At 33.9% G+C, this 13595-nt stretch overlaps 1 protein-coding gene across 1 annotated transcript in view; it reads right to left on the bottom strand.

Annotated features, from left to right (window-relative positions):
* LOC105627352 (protein patched) overlaps positions 1-12272 on the bottom strand; it is a 53551-nt gene extending 41279 nt beyond the window's left edge. The window contains exon 1 of the mRNA XM_012208638.1: positions 12072-12272. Within this exon, the coding sequence (XP_012064028.1) occupies positions 12072-12272 (201 nt within the window). The remainder of the gene's footprint in view (positions 1-12071) is intronic.
* Between the last annotated feature and the right edge of the window lie 1323 nt (positions 12273-13595).

Raw genomic sequence — 13595 nt, 5'->3', positions numbered from 1 at the left:
TATACACACACACACACACACACACACACACACACACACACACACACACACACACACACTTTTTTCAGATTCAATAATTCATTTGCCATTATTGAATTTGAAGAATTAAAAGAATTATTGCTAAAATACATACTGTTATGAATATTTGAATAAATAATAAAAAATGTTAATTTCTAAAAATTAAGTGTTTCCAAACTTTTGGCCTGGAATGTAAGAGTATAAAATTCATGTTTTCTTATACAGAAATTAATAGGTCCTCTGATTTCGGTTTCATTTAGAATATTTTTCTGTAAGAAGAATTCTTCTTGAAGAATTACATAAAAATTAATAGAAAAATAGAAAAAATTTCCAAAAATTAAGAGGGTAAAAAAAGTATTCTCCGGAAAATCAATGATTTGAATGAACGTTGATCTTCGTGATAATAACATTGTCAGCCTAAAGAAATAGTCGATGTCCCGAGAAAAGGACGTGGATCGATCTTTTAACACAAAATTGTAAGTGCAAGGAGAGCTCTATTTGAACATTTTAAGGACTTTAGACATGCGCATATGCATGTATATACAATGGGAGCCAGGTAGAGGACATCGTACGACAGGCGGAAGATGAAAGGCGTCCGAACGACGCCAGCTCATGTGGGCGTGTATCCTTCAGCAAGGATGAAAGGGACGGATCGACCCCTAGGCGCATCGATGTCCGGTACACTCCTCCTTTTCGTCCCCTTATGAAACTCGAGGAAAAGCGTGACGGTCGGTGTCTTTGAGATTTTTCATGTGTTAAGAACGCGTGAAAGCTTCCTGCCGTTTGATGAAAGTCGAACTTATGAGAAAACTCGTATTGACATTTTGCACCTGTGCGAATCCAACTTCAAGGTAATCATGTAACTTTTTTTACTTCTTCCCTAGACTCCCTAGGGTGAAAAGTGAAAGATGTCTCCATTATCTTAGGATTATTCAGGGCCATTTCGGCCAACTCCGATTAACTAGAGGATTAACTTTAATCGACGCATTACTTAATCAGCATTACTTAAAACAAAATATCTCTATAGTTCATTATTTTTAATTTTTTTCCATACATTAAATATAATTCTATTAATTAATTAATTTGATAGTTTTACTCGTATTATTTAATAAAATAGTGCTGGTTAAATTATTCGGAATTGATCGAAATGGCTCTCAAGTCAGTATATTATTTGCTTGATATCAACTTATTTATATTTAATTAATTTTTCATTGAAATTACTTGCCATTTATTATACACTTTATATAATAAGAAAACTCGATTTAATTCTGTTAATAAATTATAATTGAAAAGACTTATAAATATAATCAACAGTAATTCAAAAAATTTTCATTTTAAAGAAAAATTACATAATTGCTTCTTCTTTTCTTTTCTTATTGTCTTCTTTCTTTATCTTCTTTTTTTATTGTAATTCTGCTTGATCAAAGTTTTTAATTTACAAAATTTGAAAATTCATTAGAAAATCCAATAGAGTATACTAATATTATTAGTATATAATTAGTATAGAGAATACTAATATTAATACTAATTTTAATATTAATATTAATAATATTAATAATATTAATACTAATTTTTATCTGTTTGTTATTTCCATAAAAAAAGAAAATCAGCGAGGAAAGTTAAACCGAATTAATTACTTAATAGCGAATATCTTTATAGATTTTATTAAAATTATTTCATTAAAATTTTTTACATTAGGAAAGAAGATGAAAAATAAAACTCTTTTAAATACATTAACGCTGATTAAAATTAATAACTTCAATCGTCTAGCATGTTGTTTAAAGATGATCTTTCGTGTACCATAATTCATGTAATGAGATAGTTACTCCTATATTCTAACGTGTAATTTCCCATAATCATATATTACATAAAATTTCTCCGTAATATTCCCTATATGTTCAGAGTGCGAAATATTCGAGACAGATTGAAAAATTAAAACAAACAATAGGCAATTTTCTTTACAATGTATAATTATTTTCTTATTTTATTACCACAAAAATAAGATGACAATGTTATTGTGTACGCAATATACGGTCATCTTAAATTTGATATAATTTTTTAATTAATTTGCAAAACTATCAATTATATTTATTAAAAGTTATAAATCTTTTCAAATATAATTTATTGGCAGAATTGAATCGAATCTTCTTACTACATAAAATGTATAATAAAATTAACTTTGATAAAAAAAATCAATGAAATATAAATAAGTTTGAAGAGTTTTGTATCAAGCAAATAACATACATCTGGACAATCCTAAGGTAAACACGGATTACATGTGTTGGTATGGTTTTTAAAAGAAGAGATGCAACCGCATTCCCCGGCTGTCAGACTATGGAGAGGTAAACTTCTCGGAAAAGTAGAATTAAACTGTTTGCCTTCTCTCCCCATCCTTGAATTGCTTCCAAGGGGAAGAGGTATCTCGTTTGTCCCAGTTCCGTGACTCACCCTGTACGCACATACCGTGCGTCCTTTCAATGATAAATTCTAGATTAAGTCTTATCCAATAAAAATTTGAAGAAAAACATTTATTGTAAATCTTCAATTTTCACATATTAAATCTTTTAAATCGGAGGAAATAAAATACATAAACCATGTGAAAAATATAAGCTTAAAGTCCACTTAATTCGTATCCAATTATTAATAAACAAAAAATTAATTCAAATTTAATTAAAGCTAATATTAATTAAGTTGATTTAGCAAATAACGATGTACAGAAAATATAATTAATTACAAAAATTAATGTATCTTGAAGATAAAAATTAAACAGAAAGAAATATATGTTATCTATGTCCGCATCATCCAGGATTGTTTCAATTCGTTTTCAAAGCATGCGCATCTATCAATCTACGATATTAAAATAAAAATCCAGCTAATTCATCTTCCGGTCTGAATCGTGTTCGATAGGACATTCTGGGACACCCTATACACGAGTTTCCATGGGTCGCCTTCGAGGCGGTATGCGCGCCGCACGTCTCCACCCTCTCATAGGTATTATTAGTGTTGGAAGTCTCTCACACGTAGTGTCGGCGCCCTTTAATCTCACTCTCACACATATGCGCGTGCGTGAATACCCGGTATTGTGGAGCCGCACCGAAGACGACCGCTTTCAGCTGCTAGAAATTAAGACACAGATTACGGAATAGTGCGCCCGTACGCTATTTCGTGCCGCTGGAATTCAGCATTTATCTTCGATCGTGATCTTTACGGACGATCGTCTTGGATCAGCGGTGGCAACGAGCGATGCGTGTGCTGGGAGTCGTAAACGTCGCGCTCGATCGACGACAATTTGGAAATCGTCGGATCTCCGAATCGATCTTGTCAGATTATTAACGACAAGTATATTCCATTCTTGAAATTTTATATTACGAATTTTATTGTAGGTAAAGTTGTTTTTTGTCCTAATAAAAATTTACTTTTGAATATTAAGTCGACATAGAAAAATGTATCTTCCATAATTATTATAAATTTAAATTGTAAGTACAATTTTTATTTCTGCATTCTAAAAATAATTTTTTAATTTCCTATTTTCTAAAATTTTTCGAGTGGAATTCTTCGAATTTAATTCTAAAAAATGATAAAGAATATCAATTAAGTTGAACAGAGTGACTTGTATAAGTGAAAGATTTCACTCTTTAGAATTCAATTCCACTCCTAAGATTTTAGAGAGTAAAATTATGGAGAATAAAAATTAATATAATTTTATGGAGAATAAAATTATAGAGAATAAAATTTATAAAGAAAAATGAGATAATATAATACTATCAATTCAGAAATTCAATGATTTTTTACATTGATTATGATATTTTAAAAAGATATATATATATTTATATATATATATATTTATAAAAAAAATATTCATAAAAAGATCCCATTTTAAGGACATAATAAAAAAAACATAGTAATAGACAATTTTCAAAAAATCTCTTAATTTTTTTTCTCTTAAAAGAGAGAGATAAATAAGAGATTTTCTGAAAATAGTCTACTGCTGCAATCATAGTAATATTTAAAATCGTAATAAACAAAAGGTAAACATTTTCCGTTCATCAATACAACAATTGATACTCACAATCGTCCCGCATACATACATGAAATATGTACGAACACCGAGATGCAGCAGGTCGAGGCTAGTACCCCGTGGTTGAATCGTTCCTCGTGAACGTAAACAAATTGGAGTAAATGAACTCTGGCGCGCGAGCTCGTATGTGTGACGCAGTGATGATAACGGATCCACGTATTCTGTAAACATTCGGGCTACGCCGGCGAGCGCGCGCACCGTATGTACACATACTTGTTGCGTGCGATGCAAGGCCAAGGTTGATCCGACGCGATCGAGTTGCATTCTCAATGAGAATAAATCAATTTTGATCAGTGCGTTCGGCGCCGCGTTTGGATCGTTCCGTTAAAAGTGAAACTCCATTACCGAATTGACAAACTAATCGCGAATAGGCATTTCCGCAAATTCTAGAATGCAATTATACGCAAAAAAACAAGCTTTTATATTGCGAGAAAAATGAAAAAGAAAATTGAAAGAAGTTAAACTTATTTTAAATTATTACATTTAAATTATCAAATATTCTTTTTTTTTTGCTTATTTAATGAGCTTCACAAATATCTTATTGTTTCTAAATATTAAAAAAATTTTGTGATAATATCTATAATTTGGATACTTTGTTTTCATAATTATTTTATTTAATAGAAGCAATTTGATATTGGCATGGAAAGACCCTGCAAACAATGTTAGTGACAAACAGCGATGTAGATGAAAGGAAGGATAATAATATATTTATAAGATATAATTACGCTAAATACATTCCAATTATGTTTTTGAATTACATCTTATCTTACCTTATAAATATATTATTAACACAATCACGGAAACTTATAGACAATTTACTTATATTGAATCTTTCAATTAATTGAATCTTTTTTTTTAATCTTTTTTCTTGATAGTCATTCTTTGCCTAAAATCGTCCTAATAAAAATAGTCAAGATTAATCAACACTTTTACACATGTAATAAATTAAAATAAAACAAGATTATGATTAAAAATTTCTTTAATAAAATTAAATCAGTAAACATATATAATTTTATCTTATTTCTTTCTCCGCATTAAAATATTATTTATTTTATCGATGTAAAGAACTGCCTTTATCGAGCTAATTGTTCTAAATTAAGTCGATTCTCAGGGGGACGAGATGAAGTACACAACGACAACGTCAAAAACCGGGTTGATGGCATTATTTTCGACGAAACACGTCATGCTTCCACATGCACGCGCTCTCTTCAATACTCCCCGGCACCGACGAAACTAATTCATCACGTTCCATTATCATCCCGCACATAAATCCTTCCGGAGGAGTCAGTCTCTCTTCTTTGTGGAGGAGAAAAAGATGAAGAAAAGGAAACACGCCCGTATGCATGCGTCTCCGCACGTACGGCGCACGCACGCATGCACGCACGCATGCACGCACGCACACACACACATACGCACATTCGCCTTGTGGAGGCCGGGGCCACTGACTCACTGACTCATTCGGCATAAACGCGAAGCACGAAGAGCTCTTCTTCGGCCGAGCCGCCTCGTCAGGAAGAAAAGTGGAGCATCGACCTCGAATTTTAGTCTTTTTATCTCCCGCCGACTGTCACCACTTCTTTTCTACCGGTGATCGGCGCTCTCGCGATTGTGCAATCGTGCGAATTGCTGCGACATGGAATCTTAAAAATTCTCCATCTCTTGTATCACGTCTTGGTCGATAATAAATGCACCGAAAGAAAAATGTCAAAGTATTACAAAGTAAAAATTATTTACGATGTTTTCTTTGATATTTATGAGCTATGAAAAAATTTGTTTGCGATGACGGTTGTGATGACGAAATACAGTGACTCGCATTAATATTCGGACATCATGATACTTTAAAAATTACCTTTTAAACATAATTTTTATTAGAGTAAGAAATTTACGGCTTTTGTTTTTAATTGAAAAATTCATTATAGTTATTAGAAATATAAATTTTATTTCTATAATAACATTTATATGATACAGTTTCGAATATTAAACTATAGACAGAATTTTGCTTAATTCTGGTATCGCAAAAATATTCGGACACTTAACTAGATATAATAAATATATATAAAAACAAAATAATAATAATTTTAATACTTTGTTGGGTAACTTTTTTGTTTAATAACATGCTGTAAATGTTTAGGCATGTTAGAAATAATTTTTGTTAAATAATCTGGTGTAATGCGCGTTCCTCTTTTAATCGTAATTTTAATTCTTCTTTTGATTTTGTAGGCTAATAAATTCCATAAATTTTCTATGAGATTTCAATTTGGTGACTGTGGTGGAGGATGTAATACTTTTGGACAGTATAATAAATAATAAATATATTTGTATAATAAATATTCTTATACTATTTGCGATTTATGTTTTGGATCATTGCTTGATAAAATTTGAAACTACTTCGTATATTCATATTATTAGCACTTTTTATTAAATTGTCTTTTAGAATATTTAAATATTTATCCAAAATTTCGTCAATGAAAACTAATTCATCCACTCCTTTACTTGAAATACAACCCCAAACCATTAAACTTCTACTGCTGTGTGTCATAGTTGGCTTCAAATTTCAATTTGAATTCTTCGTTTGCTTTTCGTCATATCATTTTCCATCTGTTAGATCCAAAAATGTTAAATTTGCTCATCAGCGAATATTACATCACCATGTTTGTTCTTTAGAAATAAATTTCTTGGTGAAAATTAATCTTTTCTTCTGATTCGCTTCATTTATAAACGGCTTTTTATGAGCTCTCAACCGTTATAATCACTTTCTTTTAATGCTCGACGAACTCTATCAGGATGTACCTTCTTGCTAATTTCTTTGTATAATTCTGAGGTCAATTTTGTAGTACTTAATCCAGGATTTATTTTTATTTTCGTAATAATTTTACGTTTATCCCATCAAGTAATTTTGGACGTCCTTTCTGAAGTATTGATTCAATGCTATCTTCACGAACATATCTTTTTACAATATTTGCTATCGTACTCTTAGTCAAATTTATTAATTTACCGATTTTTCGATATGATTTGCCTTTTTTATATAATGAAAAATAACAAATTTATCAAATGCGTTTATCAAATGAACTATTTTTGCCTTTACGTATTTTCACTGTTAACTTATATAATCTTGGGGAAATTAGGTTCATTCAACATGAAATAAATCACATATTTTGTATGATTTACTTCATGATAAACAAATAAGGAATAAACTAACTTTCCGAGGATCAGTAAATATAAAATATATTGAGTGTCCGAATATTTTTGCAATTCTATAATTAAGGATTAACTTATTTAATATTTTTTACATTGAAAACTGCATTAGTTAAATAAAGAAAATTAATGTTTCTTACATTTATAATGAGCGTTTCCAATGATTAAAAAACCGTAAATTTCTTAATTCTATAAAAATTATTTCTATTATTATGATGTCCGAATATTAATGCGAGTCACTGTACATTTCGGTAAAATATATTTCAGTAATTATAAGAAAATTAAAGAGATGGCTTATTTGCCAGGAGTAAAATTTTATGTCACCATATTTAATAAATAAAGATTTACCTCAGTGAAATAAATATATTTCTCACAAGTAAACTTTTAAGTACCCTTTTCTCAATGTGAAATTGCGAAAATTCACACTGCAAAAAACACACTGTTGGTTAAAGTTTAAGACTGCATATCGGATGATTTTAGCTTTAATACAACTCATATTGATTTAGATTTTAGCATAAAGCCGATATTGTCAATTATAAATAAAAAATTATAAATTTAACGAGTATTAATTTGAATGGAATATTATTTAAACAATGTATCAATGTTTGCTTACAATTAGACGATATCTTAACTAACATTTCGATCGATGTTTACTCGCAAGGTATTGCATTCCTTGATTTCAATAAAAAAAAACATGAATACCAACAATTTTTACTTATCGTTTAACTATATGTTGCCATAGTAACGTATAAGTATCAGAAATTTTGTAGAATAACATTGTTACCGAAAATTACGATCTAATATCGCTAAAATTAGTTTCGACGAAGATATGAGCGAAAATATGAGATTTCAACGAGACGACCCGGTACATCCGCGATGTGAAAATCGCTCGTGCGACCACCCAGCGCGACTCGAGCAAAAAGTTCGCGAGGCTTGCTACTCGCTTCGCCTCTTATTATAGGTACGCGTTTCTCGGACCATCGGCTGGGATACGTCGAACGCAATTGAAAATAGCACCAACGTGGATTTAATGTAACATCCTTTCGTCACAGTAAACGGATATAATTTAAACATGACGCGGACAGACAGAAATTGAAGATATTATTGCAAGTAAATGTGGACATTCAGCGATCTTATAAAATGAACATAAAAATCGTAAGAATCTGCTATCTATAATTCCATCGCATTTTAGAAACGCGATGTTTCTATCAAAACACAGGATGTACACGATAAATCTTCGATGATTTGTAAAAATGAGAAATAAAAAACGAACACATCGTACTCTCTAAATTCTTTGAAGTGAAAATTATGCCAGCCTTGAAAGAGAGTGGCTCAATTTTCAATTTTCTTCAAGAATGGGACTTCATTCTTCAAAATGACAATTCAGTCTAAGAGTTTTAGAGAGTGCATATTTCTGGTGATTTTAAAGGTGAACTAAAAAAAGTTCTTACAAAAAAATTATCCAACTTCCACATGTTCACATTATCAAACATTTGAAAATCACTTGGATTTCTTCTTCTAGAAATATATATTAAGAATATATTAGATTTGCTCGCATTGTTTGAAATTCCTACAAATTTTTGCACTTACAATGGGAATATAAATAAACATTCGAGCATTGAAAAGAAAGAAAACAAAGATAAAAAATGTAAAAAATGCAAGCAACACGAAAAGATCTATTTACTTCACTAAGAGAAGTTTGTTAACATGTGAAAGTTTAGTAGTTTTTATTTTCCATTATTTCAAAATACCAGAGATTCAGTGTGTACAACCTATAGGATAAAGAGACAATAATGCAGAATTTTTACAAAGTCCTTGTCCTAAAATTCCATAACTTTCTTTAATTTTCCTGACATTCCTCTAATTTCCCTAAGTTTGTGGCAACTCTGTAATTGTAATACAAAATTTAATTTTTCTGTCAGTTCGCTGGGACGATATTCCTTCATAAACGAAAGGTATCAGAATTTACGAAAAACGAGATAATGGTCGCACGAGATCGTACAATTTTGATGGAAAATCTCTCGGATCCGATCGAAGGAAAGCGAATCGATATTAACACGTGATCGTTCCGGATCGAAACAGGCATCGCGACACCGTACGCACATTTTCGTTCGCGAGAAGGATCCGATCTCTCGGTTCCGTGTGCGACAGATTCCAAGAGATCTCACTAGTTACAGAAGAAATGCCAGGGATGACGTGTCCCGCGAGTCTCGGCAGGAAATCGATCCTTCAATCCGGTACTTTCAAAAAACATGTCTCGAGACCACCCGCATATGTGAAAAGTTCACAGCTCGTCAGTTAGTCGCATAGCTCCGGAGAAATTTGGCCTGTTTGCGGGTAAATTGTGCGTGAATGGGTATTAATGCGAAGATAAACAATTTTTAGAAATAAACAATTCATAAATCAGTGATAATGGAAAAGATAATAACAATTATATTAGGACTTTCAAATTTTAAACAAAACAAGATAAATATAGTAGACTAATGAGAGTCAGCAACGATAAATGGCGCAATTATTTAGTGAACAATTAATAATCAGATATTGGATTGATGTTTTCTTTATTTTGTATTCTTTCTTTATTTTGTACAAAATAAAGAAGACATCAATATCTGATTATTGATCAATCCAATATCTGATTATTGATTGTTTATTAAATAATTGCGCCGTTTATCGTTGCTGATTCTCATTAGTCTACTATATTTATCTTTTTGTATTGTTTAATAGAAAAGATACTTTCAAACAGAATTATTATACATTGAAAAAGACAAGTGATCCTAAATAAACAACTTATTTTTTTACAACTTTTTCTTTAACACTTTTTTCATCAAAAGAAAAAACTGCCATTTAAAATTTCTCTTTCAAAATTTTCCAATATAAAAATTCCATTCATCAATCATTGCGTTACAGTTCATACAGCTTAGTCCCTTAGAAACTTGACATTCAATGGATATGCACTGTATAGGAATAGTAATGCAAAGACATTTTGTAAATAGATAATTCATGAAAGGTGGTCCTAAATAAATAGTTTAGCTTTTATAAGTTTCTTCTTGAATATCTTCATCAATTTAAAAAAGGAAAACCGCTAGTTAAAAAAATTTTCTTTCGAGGCAAACCTTCTGAATACAAAAATTTCATTCAACCGTGAAATATTTTCTTTCGTGTCGAATCAACTTCTACTCAACTTTTCCGGTTAAACCGCAATGGACCACCCAGTATAAACTTCCTCATGACATAATTAAACGATTTAAGACACGACGAACGGAATGAAGAGACGGAGAGATTCGTTGCTCTTTCAAGGAGTATCATTTTATGGCAGTGGCAACGGACTGTAGAGGCATCATCGATAATACCGCTCTCGAGGCAGCTTCACCGACGACGGCGATAAGAGTCGAGTAGCGCTAACCGCCGTTAAAATGCATTTTCGATCATCAAAGTGCGCCTCGTTAATCGCCGATCGAAGATAACGCGACGCCCAGTAGGCAATAACGGCGCCATTATCGCCAACGGTTAATATAATTTGCATTGAGTTAACGCGATTATCTCCACATACCAAAGGGCCACGCGAACATAGGTAGATGTAGATAATAGTTCGACATGCCATGTCGAACTATTATCTACATCTACCTATTTGGCGTAATAAGAATCGATATCATGTCTTAGCAATATTCATATCTCATGGCGTATTGGAAAAATTATTTCATCGTCTTAATTAACCGTCTCTGATATTTACGTTAAAGAATATAAATATGTTCGTTAACGTAGTATTTCACACGTAAATAATGTCGGAGGATAAACGGCAATCGACTTTCAAGCTGGATTTTTCTTACTGCTTCCTGAATATCTACGATTCGAATTTTCTTATCAAATTACTTATTAAATTACTATTTGCTGCTAATTGGATAAGTTTGGTTCTGGTTTCATTTCACAAATGTATTTTTTTTTCGAATTTTTTTCGAATGATATCGTTGAATTAACTGAGGCGATTTAAACACATACAAGAAGTGTTTGATTCAATGAATGTTACTATTTCAAATATTTCTTTATTCTTTTAATACAGACTGTCAGATGTTAGCTTTATATATTTTAATATATTGATTTCGGGTAATAATTACGCAAATATTCTCCGGATTGTTATATTTTCAATTTCATCAATCAACGTATGTTTCTACAAACTTTTCGCAAACTTTAAAAAAAAAAAATTTATCGAATTATGCTACGATAAATGGAGCACGTAAATCTTTTAACAAGAAATGTTGAATATCAATTTAACATAAACTATTTAAATAACGAATTCATTAAATTAACACGGAAATATGTTAAAAATTCAACAGAAAATTTTAACAATGTATTTCAGAATTACTTAATAATTTTTGTTAAAATAATAAAAATTAATTAGAGACACGAATAACCCATCATGTGCAGCATCTATTAAACGACCGAAAAATCGTGTGCATTAACTTTAATCTCGGTTTATCTCTTTCTAAGGCCCAGTTTCGCAACTCATAGTTGTGAAACTCATAGTTTCACAACTCTTAACTGAAGTTTAACTTATTCCTCACCTCTTTCTAATGTTAAAATTGGAAAGGGACGAGAAATAAGTTGAACCTCGATTAAGAGTTAACCATGAGTTGTGAAATAGAGTCTAAGAATTAGAAAGAGACAAAAAGTAAGTTAAACTCTGAGATTGACGTAAATCTCATTACGATATTGATAGAAATAGACAGGAAAAGTCGATGACGGAGGAGGACGATTGAACGGGGATAATAGTACGAGTTCTCACCTTCTCGAGCTGATCCAACGCTATCGCGGCGTCCGTCCAACTGGGCCTGACGTAAAGATCAGATTCGTGCCGGATTCTGGTGCGTTCCGCTACCTTGAGATCCTTCTCGCCCTCCGCGTCACCATTCTGCCGCGAGCCCGGCGATCCAGAAAGGCGTCCCGCTAGGATCCCCGTGGATATGGGTCCGGACACGGAAACCATGATCTGTCATGCATTCGCCCGCCACGCGCGATTACAACTTTCCGAACTCGCTCGTCTTTCTTTCTTTCACTTTCCAACTCTTTCGATCGAGAGGGAATCTTTTTAATTTCTCATCGATCTTTCGTGGCGATTCACTAAAAATCCTGACCACTCTCGAGGTAACAATTTGACGTTTCAATATATCGGTCCTTTTTGTTAATTTTGTTGGAGGAGGGGAATCGGGCGATCTCTTGTCTTCTCTAAACTAACGATGCCCTTCCCGAAGCTCGATATTCGCGCACGAGGACGTAACGAATTGACGCGCGGAAACGCGTATTCTCGCACACTCTCCACTGCCCGAAAAAAATCGCAACACCTTTTCAGGAGCACTTCTTCACTGACACTGTCTGGCGGTTTCCCCGGGACGGAACGATAACACGTGACCCCCCCTCCCCCGTGAGCCACGCTCGAAATTCGCGCACGAGGACAGCGAGCAGTGATGCGCATGCGCGCGCGTCCTGCCGATGTATCGTGCTCGGCGCTAAAGCGTACGCCGCGCCGGATCGAGATCGGTTTTTAGGTTACCCGCGGTACGTAAATACGTTTCTCTCGGTCGCTCTCTATCTCAGATCTCTTCTCGCTGCCTCTCGCTTACACGGAGCTCGAAGAACGCCCGGCGAGGGCGCGAGAGGCGAAAGCACACGCGCGCACGTTAAAGGGAAAAATATAATGTGCTATATCGCGCGACGCGATTGTTTGTTATTTTTTTTTCTTTCCTCCTTACATTCAATCGCACGTAAAAGACCGACGATCACGTGTCACCGTGCCGAATATATACAATCCACGATATCTCGGTTAAGGCTCTTCGCTCCGGGCCCGGTTCGCCGCGTTGTGTCACACTGTCACTACTGAGGGCACTGAGTATCGTCGCCGCCGTCGTCGTCGGCGTCTGCGTCGTCGTTGCCACTGTTGTTGTCGCGTTCGCAGAGTATGACGGGCCCTCTGCGCGGGCCTGTGATGCGTCCTGATGGTACGTGCTCCGGCGTGAAAGTGCGACGGCGAACACCGGCATTCACACGACCGCCACTTAGAGCAGTCTAAGTCGGTACTAAGCGAAACGCGCTGCCACATTTCTTTCGTGGCCTGCCTGCCGCGCCAGCCATAGTTGACGGCTTCCTCCCCTCTCCTACTCAGCGCTCCGGCTCGGGTGCGCAAACATTCAGGCTCGTGCGTAGCCGCGGGCCCCGCGTATCATCCGCAAAGGGCCCCCTGTTATCCGTATCGCTCGCGCTGCCCAAATCATTCTGTCCGCTCCGATTAGGATACCGTATTTAGAGTACAACT

This window comes from Atta cephalotes (genome assembly GCF_000143395.1).
Source record: "Atta cephalotes unplaced genomic scaffold scaffold00008, whole genome shotgun sequence".
NCBI lineage: Eukaryota > Metazoa > Arthropoda > Insecta > Hymenoptera > Formicidae > Atta > Atta cephalotes.
Note: the sequence above shows the minus strand (reverse complement) of the source record. Positions and strands in the feature narration are given on the sequence as shown.